Below are 20,785 nucleotides of genomic sequence, written 5' to 3'. Positions count from 1 at the left end.
AGGCAGAGGACTGTCAGTGTAATGATCCTGCCTTCACATGGTTTCAAGAGCTGATGTGTCCATGTCTGTCAACACACACATATACACATACACACACACATAAGTACATACATATACACATAAATACACAAACATACATACACACAGACATATACACATACATACACACAGAGACATACATACACATATATATACATACATACATACATACATGCACACACAGACATACAATTTTACTTTTTAGCCTGAAGGAAAAGAAGAATTATAGAATTATTAGGGTCTGAAGAAGAAAATAATCTAATTCTTTTTCCTTCTGAGTTTTCTGAACCAATTTAAAAATAGATATAAAAGTAGAGAATCAAAATAGCTCCCTAGTTAATACAGATTTATTAGGTTAGGAACCTCGGGCAGCACTGAGAGCAAACATGGATGTCTCTCTTCCTTCCCCCTGACTGAGCTGACCCCATGGACAGTTCTAGAATTCTCTTAGCCCCACCCAGGGAGAGCTTTCTTACTGTTTTCCTGCTGATAGGCAGAAGCAAAACTAATGAGTGTCATGTGTGGGTAGAGACCAAAGAGAAAATTTTATACAGTTCAGTGTCCCAGCTTAAACATATAGAGCAGCGGCTCTCCACCTGCTGTGGGCTATGACCCCTCTGACAAACCTCTCTCCAAAATGTTTACATTACTATTCACAACAGTAGCAAAATTGCAGTTACGAAGTAGCAATGAAATAGTTGGGGGTCACTACAACATGAAGAACTGTATTTAAGGGTTGCAGCATTAGAAAGGTTGAGAACCACTGATACAAAGTTAGCCTGGAAGTATTTTTTTCAATACCTATTTGCCTTTTGTTGACTATAAACAGGCCACATTCCAAACTATTCACTCTCCTTACTCTGATTATTACTGTTTATGGTTCTGTGGTCCACAGACTGAGTGATCTGGGTGGTTCTCCCCACAGAGCCCTTCATAGGCTCCCAGTCGGATACTAGTTGTCTGGAATCTGAAGACAGGGCTAGGGTAGAAGTCTCAGATGACACTCAGCAGCTGGCAGTTAGTGTGGGCTCTAGGCTGAGAGTCAGCCCTGCAGCAGCACCTGGTTTATCCAAATGGTCTTAGATCCTCAGATCGGGGCAGCCAGGTTCCTAGAGAAACTGTCCCAAGAGGAAGTGGTTTAAGGGTATTAGGCAGCACCTCACAGCTTCAGAAGCGCTGGCCTCTGAAGTTCCAGACCCATGGCACGGCAGCATTCTGATGGTGGAGGAATTGCTGAGACCAGTGTGATTGCATGGAGGCAGACACTTGATTTGCAGTGAAGATGTTCTGACAAAGAGAAGAAATCTTGGCGGACCATCATAAGAGTCATCTTACTATGCTTTTCCTGTAAAGTCCCTTACCTGCTGTGAAGTCTTGATAGTTAGGGTTGACTACCTGTCTATGAAAGGAAAATGAATGCAAGTGGATGAGTTAGCTGTTCAGTGAATTAAGGAAGGAATGTAGCCTGCTATGTAAAAGCAGACTTGCAAAGAAGCTGATTAAACTAAAGGATAGGGGACTCTGGCTCAGAGCAGGGTGCGTGAGCTCTGCTTGTTATGGGGAAATGGGCCTACCCTAGATAGAAAGTAAACACAAGTTTGCAATCTGGACACAGTTTTGTATTTGTACAATTCTCAAAGGGAAGCGTTGGATGCACAGTTCCAAAAATCTATTGTATTCCTTCCTCCCTTCCTTCCTTCCTTCCTTCCTTCCTTCCTTCCTTCCCTTCCCTTCCTTCCTTTGTTTTCTCTCTTTCTTTTCTCCTTTTCCTCCTCCTCCTCTTCTTCCTTCTTCTCTCCTCCTCCTCCTTTGTTGTGATATTTTAAGACTTCAAGACAGGGTTCCTCTGTGTCGCCCTGGCTGTCCTGTCATTCTTAATGAACATTTACTTGAGTGTTTAAGTTTATAGTTATAATTAGTTTACTATTATTTCTTTCAGTAAGAGTCAGAGCTCTCAGAATTGTAGAAGTTAGGCCTCACAGAGACTGGGTTCCCTGGGTTCAAAAGAAAGATGAAGTGTCCCATGGGTGTTTTGTTTGGTTTGGTTTTTGATGGCATAAAACAGTCTCAAAGTAGAACTCGAGGACTGACATCTGAGCTGCCCTCTGACCTATATGTGCACATCATGACACACACGTACCTGCATCCATGTGGCATATAGGCATGGGCACACACACATACACACACACATACATACATAATACATACACATACATACACATGTACATACACACACGTACACACACACACACACATACACAAGCACATACACAGAGCGAGAGAGAGAAAGAAAGAGGAGGGAGGAGCTTCTAACACTACTGGGCACATGGCATCTTCAGCATTTTCCAGAGCCGATCAATATTTTGATCTCAGAATCTTGAAAACACTTCAGCTAAATATATAGTTTTTGAAAATGGCAGACATAGGCTTGGGGCAACTTCAGAAATTGTTAGAACCACTCCCTTCCATCCAAACTGACATTTGTGCAGTGATTTTCATGAAGTTAGTAATTCACATATCGATTCTTAGAGTTAAATGTGATATAACTGTACAACCCGTACATGCAGTAGTTTAACATTTGCATGATGACGGATGATGGAACAAAAATATGGAAAGTTTTGTTTTCTGTGATTAAGCCATTATGTTTCGGAAGACATTGTATGGACAGCTAACACAAACCCTGAGTTCATAGCACACAGCGCATGTGTAGCGTAGCGGTAACTCTAACCTGACTTGTGGTGTTTCAGGCATGTTGGCTGGTGTGCGTGGTGTAGTAGTATGCCAGGCTTCTGCAGCAATACTCCTCCAGATAGTTGTAGTCTTAGTCCTATAGAACCTCAGAGCCCACTAGATTCATGTGAGCCTTCCAGGAACATCAAAAGCTATTGCAGGAAGTGAACAGAGGAACCCTGGGAGGGGATGTTTCTGATTGAAGAAGGCCGGCAGCCGCTTCAGGGAGGGAATGTGAGGTCTGCAGCAAACCCTGGAGCCCACTGAAGGCCTGGTTGCCAGCGAGGATGAATGCTGGGGTGGACGACTTGCACACCAGTTCAGTTTTCCTGGAAGCGTTTTCCCCGTGCATTCTGCGTCGTAGGTTAATGTACAAGACTCGAGCTGTAAGTGGAAAGTTGGCAGAGTCCTCTGGAAATTGGCTGAAGGGCAGGAAACAAAGGATAGCAGTAAAAACCTAAAAGGCTGTTAATTGAGGAACGCCCCAGGAATGGGGTCACTACTGGCTTTGGATTCTTTACACAAAGATTATGTGGAAAATGCTATCAAAAGGGATGTTCATGTTGGCTGTTGGAACCACATTAGTGAGCTGAGAGTGGGAAAACAAGTAGAACTGAAGATTCCAGTTATTGACGGACTTGAGGAGCAGCATTTCCAACCGTGTTGGTGTGAACCCATGTGGTTCTGTTGGCCAGATTCCCTACTACTGGGTGGACTGACTTCAGACTGAAGGAATCAGCTTACCACTTCTTGGATCAGTAAAAAGCATTTGGAAGCCATTTGGGTACCCTGTTCACATGGCAGATCCCAAGATTGGGTATTGTCTTCAATCCTGGAAACATCTGTTTTCAGAAGGGCCAAAAGGCAGATGGAAATGCCTCTTAACTATAGATGTAAAATTGAACTACCCGACACTCCCCCACCTATTTCCTGTTCCGTGGAGCTCAGATGATCACAGTAGCTTATTGTAGATCAGCCAGTTGGAAGCCCTCCAGCTCTCATTTAACATATCATGGAATTAACATGGTGAGGTAGGACTTAGAGTTGGGAGCCCAGGAGTGACATTTATGGTCCTTTTCATAGTCTTAGGAAACGAATTGTGTCTGGCATCACAGAGTCTAGAGAGCCTTTGATTTCCAGGCTCAGTAGGACCCCTGTGGCCTTGCCCCTCAATGTATGGTCCTGTGGCCCCTCAATGTATGGTCCTGTGGCCTTGCCCCTCAATGTATGGTCCTGTGGCCCCTCAATGTATGGTCCAGGTATTTGCACCTCTGACTTCACCTCTCCTGCAGCTCTCCTGCCCTACCCCAGAACGTAAGAAGCATCTGTGAATGCTCAAGTTCTCTGGCTGACTGGTCCACACACTAACATTTGAGGGCTGATATGCTCCATATATCAATTCTTATAGGGACTCTATAGGAATGTTGCAGCTCCACATGCTCTGACATACCCAGCAACCACAGAAAATAAAGCAAAGGGGGATTGGTTATCTCCTGTCGAGGGAACATAAGACATGAACCGCTCAAGGAGCAGTAGCTGAAATCTCAAGTTCTACCTTTTTAGCTTCACTGACCCCACTTCCGCTGGCTTGGAGGGCTTAACACCTTCTCCGGAATGTCAGCTTAGTACCAAGCAAGCATACCTTTCGAGGAAAAAAAATATATTTAAAAGCAGGTAGAGTATGCCCCTGCATGTTCTTACCCTGGAGGGGCCTCGTGTGCTGGGTTACTAGCTAATTATTACTGCCTTCTGGACTATAGAGGCCTGGCCCCTGTGACTGCTTTTTAATTGTGCTCATTTATCACGGTGAAGCATTCTTTGGGTTTCAGCTAACCCACCAAGTTGGCTGCTAACCCACAGGACCAATCCCTTAAAGGATGTCACTGGCCTAGACAAACTGTTTGTTCTGGAACAAAGACTGAATTTGAGCCATCTGGTAGACCTCTGAGAAGCCCATTGTCTGTGCCTAAGATGGCCAGATGCCACTAGTGTCACCAGTGTGAAGGGACATCAGAGCAGCAGTATGTGCCACATTCTCTTCTTCTCTCCCCGTGCCTACCACATGCTTTCTCCAGCCACACAGGGCAGAGGAATTGAGAGAGGGGAAGCTGATGTTTGTCCTCAGCCCGTGAGTTAGGATGACTCCGGAGCATCAGGAAGGAATAGAGATGAAGTCTCCAAACTCCCCTTTGCTCCTCCCTGCCCCCACCAGCCTTGTCCAAGTAGGGTAAGCGTAGAGTTGCGATCTCTTCACTCTTTCTAGTTTTGCAGGGCTGCTCTGTCCTTCGTAAGTAGTTTATTAGACAATGTTGGATATGAGAGATGGTGTGATGGCATGCTTTGGAAGTGCAGCTTGAGCTTTTGCCCAGCTTGGGGTTCATCAAACCCAAGTGTAGTATCAAACCCTCACCCTTACCTGGGGGAGGCAGGGGTGTTTCTGGACCCTTTGGCCTTAGAAGAAACACGCAAAAAGGATTTCAAATGAGTGCATTAAAGAAGTATGTCTTATTAGTCCTTGACAAACACATATGGAGCCATTTCTTAAAATATCAAATGGACTTCCCCCTATAGACTTAAATGGAAGAATCTTTTTTTTTTTCTTTCAGTTTATAGCACTTGAAAAAGGATAGACTCTTAATATATACAGAGAAAGATGAACAGGCCAGCCCATTGCTCATCCTGACTCACACGATGTCCATCCCTTCAGCTGTATCTCAGCCATTAGTGTCTCAACTCAGCTCTTTCTTGTTAATTATTCAGCCCTTCCCGGGGTCGTTCACAGTTGTGACTGGGCCTAAGTGTCTGTAAGCAAGCCTTGGAAAGAAGCTGTCCATTCCACAGAGCTTGTTGTGGGATCACGTACCCCAAGTGCATTCTTGAAAAGTACTAGGCCAGACAGGAAAAGGCTAGGAATCAGAAGCTGCTTGGTGGGAGACAGAAAACAGCATCCCTCCCTCCCTCTGTGACTCACATTGCAGTTCCCCCCTGCTCTTTTCAGGTCAGAGTCTACGATCTCTCCAGATATGAGCACGGAGCAGATGACGTGCTGATCCTGGCTACTGATGGGCTCTGGGATGTCTTATCAAACGAAGAAGTCGCGGAAGCAATCACTCAGTTTCTTCCTAACTGTGACCCAGATGACCCTCACAGGTTTGTGCCTTTATAACGGATAGTGTCCTGGGGACTCATGACTTACAACAGAGGCTGTAGGAATAGCTTGGCAAACCAAACCACAGAAGGGACTACGTGTCTTATACATTTGTGACCGCATGAAAATCCTCCTTAAGGTGAACCAAGATACAGATGGCAAAGAACTTGATTTATTTACAAGTTACCAACAGGGGCTGAGCTAGAGTGCTTACCCATCATGCACCAGGCCCTGGGTGTGATCTCTAGCACCTCATCGACTGGGTTTGGTGGTTCTTGCCTATAATCATAGCACTTGGGATGTGGAAGCAAGAGGATTGGAAGTTCAAGGTCATCCTTAGCTAAGGAGTCTGAAGTCAGTTTAGGCTACATGAAACCCTATTTAAAACACACACACACACACAAACAAAAAAACAGCATATTAACTCTTGGGAGTAGGGGGAAGGGGGGATTGCGACAGGTCCAAATATGTAGTGCTTGCTGGCCTAGATCTCACTAGATAGATCCAGGGTATCCCCAGGCTTGGAATGAGCACCCAGCCCCTGCCCCGGCAGTGCTGGGATGGCAGTGTGAGCCACCACAGCTTCCTCCGTTCTCATGTTCCTACTTCAGGTTAATCCTGCTGACAGGTCCTCTCACATATTGATCACCCAGTAGGAAAGCATTCCTTTTGAGTAGTTCAAAGACAGGAGAAGAAGATTCCAGTAGAGTTTCCCTTTGTAGGAATCACCAGGGTCAATAGCCCTCACAGCCCTAGGAAACGCTAGCCCTAGAAGAAAGCAGCTCTGGAAGGAAAGAGCTTCAGCTTCTACACCAAGAAATGATTTGTTGTGGGCAGAAGCCAGCAGAGCGGCACAGTAGAACCTGTTCAACAAACATTCCCTTGCTGGAGTTGTTAGCAAAAAATATAAATAAGTATCTTAGCATCAGAACATTTTAAGAGCTTTGAAAACATGGTCAAGACTGAGCCAGGAATGGTAGTATGTACCTTTAATCCCAGCATTTGAGAGACAGAGGCAGGTAGGTCTCTGAGTTTGAGGCCAGCCTGGTCTACACAGCAAGTTTCGGGACAGCCAGGACTACACAGAGAAACCCTGTCTGCAAAAAAATCAAAATCTTAAACAAACAAACAAAAACAGGAAAGAAAAGAAAATATCATCAAGGAGAAGAGGCTAATATAAACGGGGCTCAGGGATCAAGATGGCTCAGGGGTTAAAGGAAACTATAAATAATCATTTTTTAATTTGTGAAAACTTACTTACTTTTATGTTTTACTCGCCAGGTATGTGCACCTCATGCATAGGCTAGAAGGGGACATTGGATCTCCTACAACTAGAGATACAAATGATTGTGACCCAATGTGTGGGTTATGGTAAACATTAACGGGGGGGTCTACCCCACCTTGGATCATTCTCCAGTCCTAAATAATTACTTCTTAAGAAACTGAAGAACCTTAGATGCAGCCCCCTCTGAGACAGATGTACACAGAAGCAGCATTTATAACAGTCTTCTCAAAAGCAGCGGAAGAGTCGAGAGATGGGGAGATTATATCTTCAATATACTGAGCAAAAGACTGTCAGTCTAGAATAGCAGTTCTCAGCCTATGTGTGCATCACAACTGCTTTGGGGCCACATGTCATAAATACTGCATAACATCTATTTATATTACAATTCATAACAGTAGCAAAATTACAGTTATGAAGTAGCAACAAAATAATTTATAGTTGGGGCTCACCACAACATGAGGAACTATATAAAGGGTCGCAGTATTAGAAAGGTTGAGAACCACTGATCTAGAAGATATTTTTCCCATGCGCAGGAAAACTATCACTAAAGGAAATTTATTAAAGAAATTTCAACATAACAAAAATTGAGAAAATTTATTGCTGACCAATCTCTGAAGAAAAAATCTGAAGGTTATGCTAATTGTAGAAGAGAAGGAAAAGACCCCAGATGAAAGACCCAAGAAATCAAGTGGATTAGTAAGCTGACATATAAATAAGTATGTGGGTGGGCATAAACATACATTCTCCATAGGGAAGACTATAGGGTTAAGGTTGATAGAATTAATTTATTGAACTAAAATGTCATATTGGCTAGATATGGTGACACTCACCTTAAGTCTAATTGGACATCAGAGACAGAAAAAGATCACAAGTTCACAGATAGCCTGAGGTACATAGTGATTCCATCCCCCAAACAAACAAACTCAGCAGCAACAAAGCTATTAACTGGCAAGGGATAGTAATCGGCTTAAATAGGCTGTGCTTTTTGTCTATTTAAGAACATGCTAAAAGTATTTAACAGGGCTAGAGGGACAGTTCAGCAGTTAAGAGCACTGACTACTCTTTCAAAAGTCCTGAGTTCAAGACCCAGCAACTACGTGGTGGCTCACAACCATCTGTAATGGTATCCAATGTCCTCTTCTGGTGTGCCTGAAGATAGTGACAGTATACTTACTTATATAAAATAAGTAAATCTTTTTTTTTTTTTTTTAAGCATTTAACACATAAGCTTTGAATCAATGTAACTAGCTAGGGAAACTAAAGTAATAGTGTATTGCTTCAGCTGATAGTGGAAAGAGACCCACATGAAATACAGCCGAGAGTCTGAACAGCTTATAAGTCAAGGATAAAAATTATACTGAGACCTGGAAATGACCTGGATTTGAAAAAGAGTGCAACATATGGAAAGTGTAAAGGCTGGATTTTTGACCATTTTTGTTCTGGTTTATGCGCTAAGCATAAATCAAGGCTCCACTCACCTCTGGCATACCGAAAGTAGCTACCTTCCTCCATGCTCTAAGATAACTCTATATAGAGCTTCCTCTGTGTTCTAAGGATCCCCAACAGGAACCAGGAAAAAACAAAACAAAACAAAAAACCCAAAGTCTGCAAGAAACCTGTAAGCTCAGAAAAAGACCTGTCTTGGTGTTTTCCGCCTACAGGCTCCATATAAACATGTACAAAAGAGTTCCTGTAGCTTACAGGCTCTCTCTTCAGAACCAGAGCCCTGGGGTCATCTGTACATGGTTCTCCTGGGTGCTGCTGCAGGCTTCCAGTTCCAAGGCCATGGTACTTCAGTAACCGTATCCAGTGCCCGAAGTGAAGGCAGCAGAATAAATCCAAGGGCAGTCATGGAAAGAAAAAGGCCAAAAAAGACAGCATGTATACCAAAGGGATACATTATAAGCCAAAATTTGATACTTTGAAGCAATTAGAAAAGGATACATTATAAACCAAAATTTGATACTTTGAAACAACTAACACATTAGAAATGGATACTTTGTAAAGCCAAAATTTGATACTTTGAAACAATTAGAAAAGGATTCATTGTAAAACCACAATTTGATACTTTGAAACAACCAACAGGTTAGAGAAACACAATTGGAAACTGCCAGGGAATTGCACTTCTGACTCACAGACTGCAAGTAGGGCAGTCACAGATGCACAGGCACTGTGTGGTTTCTCTTACAGGTGGAATTCCTCTTACTACAGGTCTTAGAATCATAAAGTGGTTGTCACAGTTGCCGAGGGCTGGAAGGGGAGATGGGGATAGCTGCTGTGTGATGAGCTGTGCTTAGAAAGAGGAAGAAGCACAAGAGATTGACAGTGGTGGTGGGGGTATCAGGATGGGAGTGTGCTTAATGCCACCGCAAAGCACTTTGGATATAAACATCAAAGTGGTAGATATAGTCAAGCTTATTTTATGTGCCTTTATAATAAAAATCAATTTTAAAGGGTAATTAAAAATTAACAAAGTCAATAAAGTTTCTGAAACATTAATACGAATGGGATTCAAATAAATAGTAGTAATTCAGAGTAGCAATGACTCAGATGCAGCAACAATTAAAATATAAGATTCAATAATCAACATTAGAACAACATAAAAATACCATTTCAAACTATATTGAATCTATACAACACATTATAATAAAAAGATCAATAGATTTTTTTTATTTTTATTTTTATGTGTGTAAGAGTATTTACCGGCATGTATTTTTGTGCACTGTGTGCATGTGGTGCCCACAGAGAACAGCAAAGGTCACTAGATCCCCTAGGAGTGGGATTATAGCGGATGGGCTGCCCTGTGGGTGCTGGCAATCAAGCTCCATTCTCTGTAAGAGCAGCAGGTCCTCTTAAACCACTGAGTTATCTCTCCAGCCCAGTAGGTTTTACAAAATGGAACTTGACAAGCCAATTCTAAGGCAAATGTAGGAAAACAAAATTGCAGACATATTTTAATGATTATTTATTTAGGCTGTACAGAGTAAGACAAACTAAGCCAAATTAAAGCAATGTGGAAAATAAAAATTGCTTCTTACCTCAAAAAATAAGACAGGAGTAAACCCCAGGTAAAGAAAGACTTACTACTAAAATTCAAAAATAAATAAAAATTTTTAGAAGACAACATAAGAGATTATACTATGACCTTGAAGTTGGGAAGAATTTCTTAAAAAGCACAAATGGGTTTTTATTGTGTTTTATTTTTTGTTTTGTTTTGTTTTACTTTCTTTCTTTCTTTCTTTCTTTCTTTCTTTCTTTCTTTTTTCTTCCTTTTAAGATAGATAAGGGGGAGCTGGAGAGATGGCTCAGCAGTTAAAACCATTGCTTGCTCTCCCAGAGGTCCTGAGCTTGATTCCCAACAACCACATGGTGGCTCACGACTACTGTAATGGAATCCCATGCCCTCTTCTGGTGTGTCTGAAAACAGCTATGAAATACTATATGGTATACTCATATACTATATATACATACATATGACAGCTAAGGGACTGGAGAGATGGCTCAGCACTTAGAAGCATCTGCTGCCCTACCAGAAGACCCAAGTCCAGTTCCCAGCACCTACATCGGTGGTTCATAGCCACCTACAACTCAGCTCCAGGGAAATCCAGTGTTCCTTTTTGCCCTCCAAAGTCTTCTGCCCTCTGAGGGCATGTGCACACATATGACATATACACACTTGTACACATAAATTTAAAAAAAGGAGTCCTTTTTTTTAAGGTCAACGCTATTACATTAACAATCAGAAATTTTGGTTCTTCAAAAGTCAAAACTAGCCAAATGCTAATGCCAAGGGAAGAAGCTGTTTGCCCTGTGTCTAACTGAAGAGGGATTTCTATCCATTCTGTACAAAGGACTCTCACAGAGCAGCATAGCATACAAGTTGGTGATGTAGCAAGTTGCCTGGCATGCACGAAACCCTGACTTCAGTCTCCAGAGGAGCATGGGGTGTTGGTACATGCCTGTAATCCCAGCACTCGGGGGTTAGATACAGGAGGAATAGATAGATGTTCAAGATCATCCTTGGCTACATAAGAACAAAAGCTAGTGTATAGCCCCCAAGAGGAACAAACCCAAGCTGTTGCTCATTAACAGGAAAAGATCTCACAAGCTTTCTGCTGTTTAATAAGACATACATGGTAAGACTATAATTCTTCTTATATAAAATAAAAACTGTATAGATATTATATATATAATATATAATATAACACCTATATAAGGTGTTTAAACTCAGACATTAAAAAAAAAAGGCAAAGGAATTGCCAAAAATTCAGGACTGTGAAAACCTTGAGAGGAGAATTGGCAAAGAAATATAAGAAATATATCATTGAGGAAGAGCCCATGTGGCTCCTAAGATATTGACTGTCATGTTCTGTTCCTTTGAGTAGATGGCACACAGTCTGTGTTACTTTAAAGCTATAAGTATCAAATGCATTTCTTTGTCCCTACACTTCCTGAGTTCAAGCTTTAGCTTTTCCGTATGTCCCTATGACCCATGGAAATATAGTCCCCTATACTCTGTCCTTTATATGTGAGAGTGGAGATCCAATTGTACTAGCCTCACATTAGATACAAGGCAAAGCACTTTGTAGGTTGCAGCCCCAAGAGAAGTATGTACTGGGGCTAGGGAGATGGTTCAGTTAGTAGAGTGTTTTCCATGCAAACAGGACAAGAACCCCCTTTATAAAAATAAAAACAAATACAACAAGTATGGTGGTGTATGCCTCTGGGGGGGGCATACCTAGTTAATAGAATGTTTGCCTGCCACGTACAAAGCCCCAGGTTCAATCCCCAGTACCCAGTGAGGAGTCAGAGACAGGCAGATCTTCGGAGCTTACTGGCCAGCCAGCATAGCCTAATTGTAGTGCTTCCGGCCAATACATGAGAAGTTCTGTCTCTAAAACCAAGGTGGGCCAGGTGTAGTGGCGCACACCTTTAATCCCAGCACTTGGGAGGCAGAGACAGGTGGATTTCTGAGTTCGAGGCCAGCCTGGTCTAAAAAGTGAGTTCCGGGACAGCCAGGGCTATGCAGAGAAACCCTGTCTCGAAAAACCAAACCAAACCAAAACAAAACAAAACAAAAACCAAGGTGGATGGTGCCTAAAGAAAAACACCATAGGCTCCTGAGGTTAGCAACTGGCTTTCATATGTACATGAACACATACACAGATTCACCTACAGAAATTGTGTGTGTGTGTGTGTGTGTGTGTGTGTGTGTGTGTGTGTGTGTAGGCAGAAAAGTGTATTATGGTACAACATTATGTGCTTCATAACAGAAAAAAAATGCTTGCAGGAAAACTGTGAAGCTAAGTTCTCCCTCCCCTTCTAGAATTACTTGGAATGGGTGTGCTCAGGTGCACTGATTTTGATGGTGCTCTTGTCATCAATTCCTCCCTTGCCCTTCAGTATGCTCTCCCTCTCCTCCATCTTTAGCTTCCATCCACTTCGGTACCCTCCCCGAGCATGTCCGTCTGCACCCTGATGAGTTTTAGAAAGCCAGCTGCCAGTAAGGAGTCGCGACGCACCTCGTGCCCTTTACATTTCTCCTGCCTCTGGGTTTATTTACCAGCCCATCTCTCTCAGAGGCATGTGCTCGCCCACCATGAAGTTAAAACCTACAGAGTGTGTGTGTGGCCAGTCAGAGTGGTCGCCTAAGGTTCAGGAGAACTTGCAGGGACAGCAATTAAAAATGGTCTGGTCTGGTCTGGTTTTTAGTTTGCCTCTCTAAGAGAATGGCCAGGTCAGGGGTAGTTGAGGAGGATGTGAAAGGGGGAGACAGAGTTTTCAAGAAGAGGGAGGTTGTCAGAGCTGGAGGGGTGTGGGTGGCTAGTTTGAGTGCTGCCTCACATGCATAAAGCCCTGGGTTCAATTCTCGGCACCCCATAACCCGGGGCTGATGCTGCACACCTATTCTCCTAACGCTTTAAGTGTGTAGTCAGGAAGGTGAGCACCAAGTGTGAGGCCAGCCTGGGCTATCAAATAAGTAAGAAAAAACAAGTAAGAGAGAGATTTTTGTGCTATAGATAAGAAAGATTCTAGTTGGTTTTTATAACAGAATGCAGGGGACGAGTGGGGGGGTCTGTTTTATGAGGCGGTTCCCATGTGGATTCATTCATCTGGCAAATTCTCTCAGGTGTTTATTGTGTGAGCCAAGGCCTGTCAGACGCTGGAAAAGAATCTGTGAGGTATATCAGACTCTTTTCTGTTCCTCTTACAGTCTGAAGTCCAGATGGGGTTACAGAAGCTTCTAGAAAATACCAGGGAGGATGTAGCCTGGTAAAATGGGTGTTTAAAACCTGAAAAATTAAATCAGCCTGAGACAGGCCTTATAGTGGCAAAGTGGAGATGGGAGAGGAGCCCAGCAGGCAATGGGGCTGGGGGAGGAGCCCAGCGGGCAGTGCGGCTGGTTGCACCAGCCTGGCAATGCCATCAAACAAGGAGTGAGAGCCCAGTCATCCTCTGAGCCCTCTGAATTCACAGCATTAATGATGACACACGTGCTGTGTAAGAAGGAGGAGCCTGTGGTAACGGAACAGTACCTGTGTAATGTGCCTTTCGTGCGTGCGTGTGTGTGTGTGTGTGTGTGTGTGTGTGTGTGTGTATGTGTGTGTGTAATTGCTGTTGTTGAGTAACTGTACTTAGGTTGTTCCTCTACGCTGTGTGTGCCCTTGTAATGGAAGCCAAGTTGGACGATCAGGGGAACTTAATTTGTTTCCAGCTCTGGAATTCTGTAAGATGGCATTTTCTTCTCTTTCATGTGTGTGGCATTGTCGCACATAAGCTGGATAATTTGGCAGGAGCCTTAGCCTGTCTCCTTGAGAGGCCCATGAACACTGAGCCCTCAGGCTCACTTATGGCTGGGAGCTCTTCTGTGCAGAGAGATGGAAACACAGAGGAAGTCACCCCAAAAGGTCTCAGCCCCTGTCAGAATTCTGAAATGAGGAAAAGGCCATAATTCCAAAGGCTCTATTAACCTTTGCATCTCTTTCTCTGTCAGTGTAGAACCACTAGGTTTGCCTGTGGAGACATGACCAGAGGCTGTGCCCCAAGCTTGAGGGGGGCTGACCAAATGGGGCCAGCCTATTGTTTGACTCAAAATGGGAAAGAAAAGATACATTCCAAGAGTGGGAAACCTCAGGGGCCAAAGAGGGAGCAAGGCAAACAAAAAGAGCATGTGTCTGCAATTGACAGTTTCTGTGGGCCTCTGAGATATGAACCGGGTTGCCCCAGAGCTACTTGGAGAGGAAACCAATAGAAAGGAGCAGGGTCTAGGTTGACCCAGGACATGCAAGGATTTGTGGTTTCTTGATGGCTAGGTGTGTGTTTGTGTTGTGTGTGGGTTTTCTCCTTTTATTTTTCTTTCGTTTCCAAATGACAGCCGTTCTCAACAAATTGCCAGCCTTGTCTTCCCTGGGTAACACAAAGAGGAATGTAAAGTAGCACCCTCTCCATTTCTGAGGGACACAGGGTTTAGCACAAAGACCAGCATACCACTGACCCTCACACCTTCCTCTCAGGCAGGGAGTGGTACAAACGCCCCTGTGATCTGATAAGTCCCAGCTGTCCCTCTTTTTGAACTGTCTCCTCAAAGGAATCAGGAAATTAAAAGGCAACTTTGTAGGGGAGCCAAAATCAGAGTGCAAGAGGGGAACTGGCAGTGACTCCTGTGTGGGGTCACCAGATGAACTGTTCAGAGGGAACACATCACGCTAACGTTTCTAGAGGGAGGTTATCAGAGGTCACGAGGTTTGGGATGCATGAACCCTTGCTCTGTATCTCTGGTCATGTTCTCTTTTACAACTTAAAGACTGTGTGATTCAGGGGTTAAGGTAAAACATGTGGAACTGACCTTCAGTTCTGCTAAGCTGGAGGTTTAGTGGTGGGCCTCCCTCCCTACCAGGGAAACAGAGCCAAGCCAGTGTCTGAACCATCAGTGAAGATGGTTACATTCTGTCAGAAGGGAATAGATTGTTACTACTTCTAAAAGGGATGTGAGCAGTCAGAGGCGAGAAAAACCAAACTTCCAAATACTGAAGCAAAGCTTTTGAGGGTCTTTGCTTTCCTCATTATTTCCCAAACCCATCTGTAGAAACCCTGATTTTTCTACCTTGCACCTAGCAGCTCCCTGTTGCCCCTGCCGGGACACAAGGACAGTATGTGCGGTCTCTGCAGATACAAACAAGACCTGGCGCCTGCTAACACGTGCTAACACGTGGAGCTACCTGCCCAGCCCGGTCAAGAGTTGAATGGAGTCTTAAAGTTCCAGTGTACCAAACTCTCTCTCCCATGACTGGGAGATATCTCTGATGGTAAGGGTATTCTTCCCTTCTGCCTGGAAAGGGAAGGTTAAAGGTAAAAACAAACAAACAAACAAACCCATCAGTACAATGCAGCCTTAATAGAACCATTAATGCCAGTTTGCATTACCCTGATGATATCTAATTTATTTTGGCAAAAGACAAAGTATTAAAGGTTTTCTTTCTTCCTTTCCTTCCTTTCTTTCCTTCTTCCTTCCTTTCTTTCTTTTCTTCTCTCTTTCTTCTGGGAGGGGGAAATCTTTCTGTAAGTTAGTTGAAGTCATTTGTCAGCAGCACCATATGCTTTCCAGAAACCATGCCTCACACGCAAAAAGGAAGTGTTCCTCCCCTCCTCCCCCACCCCCACCCCTTATCACTTGCAGGTTTTCGGAACAAATCCACGAGTGTTTGATCTGGTGTTTGTAGACTAGATACAAATCTGCATTCGAGCTCCTTGTACGCTGCTTAGCATATTCGAATCCGTGGGAATTTGGAAGTCAGTCTGAGATCCTGGCTGCAGCAACCTAGTGGCCGCACAGTCAGCTGTCTCTCTCTGGTTACTGGGGCTGGCAGAGCAGAGCTGTGTGAGCACTTAGCTGTGTGGCCACCTCAGGGAATTTGAAAGACTTTGCCAGGGAGGACGGAGAAGGAGCCGGGTTTTTATTCCTCCTTGTATTGAAATGTTGCAGTTTGGGATTTAAACTAAAATAAACATTCACCACTGAAGAAACCAAGGAGCCCTGGCACTGCCAGGGTACTGAGAGGTAGAAAAATCCTGGCAATGAATGGCAGGGGGCAGGGGATTCTAACCCGTCCCACGGGGCGGGGTGCCCTCCCCACCCTGAAGCCTCGATCTGGTGCCTCAGGCTTCTTGGCCTAAGCAGTTCCTTTGTACCCTAAGCTGGTGTCAGAGCCCATGAGTAGCTTCAAGTTTTGGTCTGAGGGGTGACCCACCTCCCATGGGTTCACCTAATGGATGTGCCTCCTCTCAAAACAAAGGACTACTTTCTAAGCACAACAAAGGCCACCTCCAAGCCAAGCCCTGGTGCTAGGCTCATCACCATAGATCCCCTGCGACATCCCAAAGCTGGGGAACTTTTCCTCCCTCTTAAATCTCAGAGAGCTGCTCAGAATGCTCAGAATGCTCCTCCTCTGTCACATTGTAACAACTGAGGGGTCCCGGCAGATGGAGGTTGCCTTTTATATGCTAATGTTAGGAACCCATTAATCCCCCAGTCCTTCTCCACCTACCCTCCCTCTCAGAGGACCTTTTCTGTACAATCCACAAGGCTAGTGAAAGTTCCCACCCAGCTGTAGCTTTTAATGACTGTGGGGATGGTTAGCTGAGGCCTGGGGTTGACTTATTTTTGACAGTTCCATGCTGATGCCAAGGTGGTCTCGTGGGAAACAGCCTCTGTAAGAGGTAAACGACTTGCTTGTGGGAAGAGGACATTTGAAGTCTGGCAAGGGGAATGATTGTTCACACGTCTTGATCTCCCGCCATGTGCGGGCTGCCATATTGAATGCCTCTGTAGAAGCCTGGAGATTTACAGTGTTAGTACACCAGGCTTTCAGGCAAGGAAAAGAGGGGTCCTAGAAGCTAAGGAATTTTTCCAGAACCATCCATCTAGGTGGTGTGAAAGCAGAGATGAAGTCTCTGGGGGGAGAGGGGGTGCAGCCCATAGCCATTGAACCCCTTGTCTGAATCACTGCAGAGGTGACAGAAATAAGAGTCACCACACAGCAGAGACCGTGTTGAGGTGTACTGCCCTGGGTGAGAGACCCCAACACTGCCTTACTTCAGTGGTTTTGAAAGAGCTTCGCCCTCTCATAGCTTCAGCCCCACCCCCTTTCTGTTTTCTCTGCCACCCCTGCCGACCCTCCTCCAATGATCCACCCCTCTCCTGCTTCAGAGTGTAGGCCTCTGAACTTTCCAAAGCCCCATTCTTCCTTGGCAGCCATGTCTTCCAGCAGAACTTGGCCGATCAATATTGAGAGCTTCAGGCAGGGAAGGAAAATATTCTTAAAATTCACCTCCCCTCCCGGGAAGTCACTTGCTTTGGAGAGTAAGCACTTCCAAAGAGCACAGTTTTCTAATGCTGCCTGGGCAGGCATTTGTGAGGAAGGCATTACAGCGATTCCACATCCAGCTTCTGGAGCTGTCAGCCACCTCAGCCCGCTTCGGGCCCCAGGGGTTCACAATCCACCTCTATCCGTCTTTAGCTACATCCTGTCCTTTGCTATGGAGCTGTGTGTTTTGTATTTGTTTCATGTTTGGGCCATGCTCTTCAGTCTGTGGTACATAGATGTCCTCGAGTTCAGTCTCAGTATCTAAGCGCCTTCCTGTTCCATGGCCACAAGAAACATTTTCTTTCATTGCTGGCAACTCTGATAAGGGAGACCTTAGAAAAACAAACCGAGAGCAAGGAGAGGCTCTTTCTCTGGAGGGGGGATTGCTTTGTATGCCAGTCTCCAGGAAAAGCAGCCTGGAGTGAAGCTTGGAGTGAACTGAATTTTGAATGTGGGGGATATTGAGGTGTCCACCAGCTTGGCCCCTGCAGGGACTGGAACCAAACGTCTGTGACAGCCGAGTTTGGTTTATGAGGAAAGCTTCCTGACAAGGGCCACACAGCTGGCTTTCATTCCAACTAGGGTTTGCCATTCCATAAGGAGGCACGCCAGGAAGCTGTCCAGAGTGCTCCAGTTCACATCTCACTTGTGAAATACAGGGTCCTATGGAGGGCCATCTGATGGGAGGGGCATCACAGCACCACGGATGCTGAGCAGAGGAGGCATGCGCAGGATCTCAGATCCTCAGAACAATGTAGGACCAGAAGTCCTGGGATGATCCCTCAGGTTGGAGGCTGTTCTTTCCCAGGAGTACTTGGGTACTGAGAGCGAATACTTCATAAAATTGAAGCCCTGGATTAAGGAGGAAAGGGCTGGGTATGCCTAGCACACAGGACAGACGTGAAGTTAACCTTCATACTACCATGACAGGGATCCTAACATAAAGAATGGGCAGCACTGGAAAGACTCCATAGCAGCCCAGCCCCACCACATACACCCATACTGAGGATTGTTTTAAGTCTAGATACCTCGTGGCACACAGTCAACAACTGCTTCCAGTTGTTAGCTTACCTTAAAACACACGTGGAGAAAAGGCAGAAAGTTCTGGGGAGCTCCCCTCTTATCCTCTCCAGCCCAGAGGAAACCTGCACGTAATAGGACAGTTTGGAAGGAGCTAAACATATGGGTACAGAATCATGAGGCGGATCTGGAAAAGAACCAGAGACATCCGAGACAGAGAACTCAATGTAAAGATGCAGCTCACCGAATGGATTGTGCAACAGTCGTCTAAGGGGGCAATCAGAGGAAGGGCATCGCACAGGGACGGATGCGAGGTACTTCCGGAAGGTAGGATGGCAGGGAACTGTATAAAAACCTCAGGGCTGGAGATGGCTCATCCTATAAGCACAGTTGCCACCAAGCCTGAACCACTGAGTTAGATCCCCGGAACCTACACGGCAGAAGGATGAAACAGACTCCTTGAAGTTGTTTCCTGGCCTCCGTGTGCATACGACAGCATGCAAGTATACACATAAATAGGTAGATTAATACTTACTCATAAATAAAAGTGCTATGCAGAGGACCAGACTTGGTTCATAGAACCATGTCAGGTGACCTATAAACATGTTATCTCCAGCTGCAGGGAGTTCAACTCCCTTTTCCAGCACTCTTGCACATGTGTGTGCATGCATGAAAGCATGTACCACACACACAGTATGCATGCAGTTAAAAAGTTTTTTTAATCTAAAAACACAACAAAATAAAAGTCTCCAGTACTGCACCTTGTAAAGCTCTTACTCTAAGTTAAATCGAGGTTTTCTTTGTCCAAAGATGATGTAAGGTTACTGCTAAAGGACTTACCTTGATGTACTTGTCTACCAGGAAACAAAATCCAGAGTGAGGGGTGGACTAAGAGAAGCAAGGAAGTTTGCACACATGTTGGTTCACTAACATGCCCAAATAACACATGAGAATAGTGGCTGGTAGAGGCTTAAACCTAAAGCAAGCTAAAATATTACACCTATGCAGATGGTGAGGAGTATGGCAGAAATAGTCAACTGAATATTGAAAATTGAGTATAATTGCCCAGTGTACAAAAATAACAGTGTCTCTCAAGTCACCTGTATATGTGGGGCAAGGGTGGGGTGAAATGTTCTAGCAGGTTCCCCACATGAGGAAAAGGAAGAAAACAGTTACAAAGCACAGTGTGTGTGTGTGTCTGTCTGTGTATATATGTGTGTGTGTATGTCTGTATATGTGTGTGTGTCTGTGTATGTCTGTGTGTGTATATTTGTGTGTGTGTCTGTCTATGTATATATGTGTGTCTATGTGTGTTTCTGTGCATCAGTCTGTCTGTGTCTGTATTACAGGGAGAATAAAGGCTCATATACACCATTTTATAATAATTGAAGCTCTAATGACTAAGGTGGGATTTTCCTTTAATTAGCCACGTATCACTAAAGGCATAATATACTTACGATGAGACCTGGAAGTCCTATCTGCTTTGTAACTGAGTATTACCAAGACGAGAAGGTGGCATTGAGGGCTGTGATTTCCTGTTTTGGGGATCAGAATTTAGGGATGGTTGGTCAGAAGGTGACACACTGGAAGGGACACCAGCCTACCACTTGCCGAGTTCTTCCTAAGTCATGAGTGGAGCCTACAAAGAAAACTAGGGAGCGTCAGAGAGAACAGGCACCATGTGTTGTGGAAACTGAGACACCGCGAACGGGGATGTGGCGTGCCTGGATGCCGGAAAAAGAGAAGGACGTTCAAGAGGAGACTCAAGCTGGGCGTGGAGAGGCTGAGCAGAATGCTATGGAGCTGCTGCCTTGGAACTGGGCTGTCAGAGGATAGATGGGAGGAGGGGGGAAGGTAACCGGCCTCCTGGTAAGAGGCCTGGGGATTGAAATGAAAAGGAGGAACAAGAGTGGTCTTCTGCTTCAGGAAACTCAGAACCTGGGATATAGCTCAGTTAGCATAGAGATGCAGCACCTGGGATATAGCTCAGTTAGCGTATAGATGCAGCATCTGGGATATAGCTCAGTTAGCGTATAGATGCAGCATCTGGGATATAGCTCAGTTAGCGTATAGATGCAGCATCTGGGATATAACTCAGCGTATAGATGCAGCATCTGGGATATAACTCAGCGTATAGATGCAGCACCTGGGATATAACTCAGCGTATAGATGCAGCATCTGGGATATAGCTCAGTTAGC

General features: G+C 44.7%; 1 protein-coding gene across 1 annotated transcript in view; it reads left to right on the top strand.

The window, feature by feature from the left end:
- Ppm1h (protein phosphatase, Mg2+/Mn2+ dependent 1H) overlaps positions 1–20,785 on the top strand; it is a 255,215-nt gene that overhangs the window by 225,914 nt on the left and 8,516 nt on the right. Inside the window, exon 9 of the mRNA XM_021204804.2 lies at positions 5,768–5,919. Coding sequence (XP_021060463.1) covers positions 5,768–5,919 — 152 coding nt within the window. The remainder of the gene's footprint in view (positions 1–5,767; positions 5,920–20,785) is intronic.

Source organism: Mus pahari, chromosome 9 (genome assembly GCF_900095145.1).
Source record: "Mus pahari chromosome 9, PAHARI_EIJ_v1.1, whole genome shotgun sequence".
Classification (NCBI taxonomy): Eukaryota; Metazoa; Chordata; class Mammalia; order Rodentia; family Muridae; genus Mus; species Mus pahari.
Note: the sequence above shows the minus strand (reverse complement) of the source record. Positions and strands in the feature narration are given on the sequence as shown.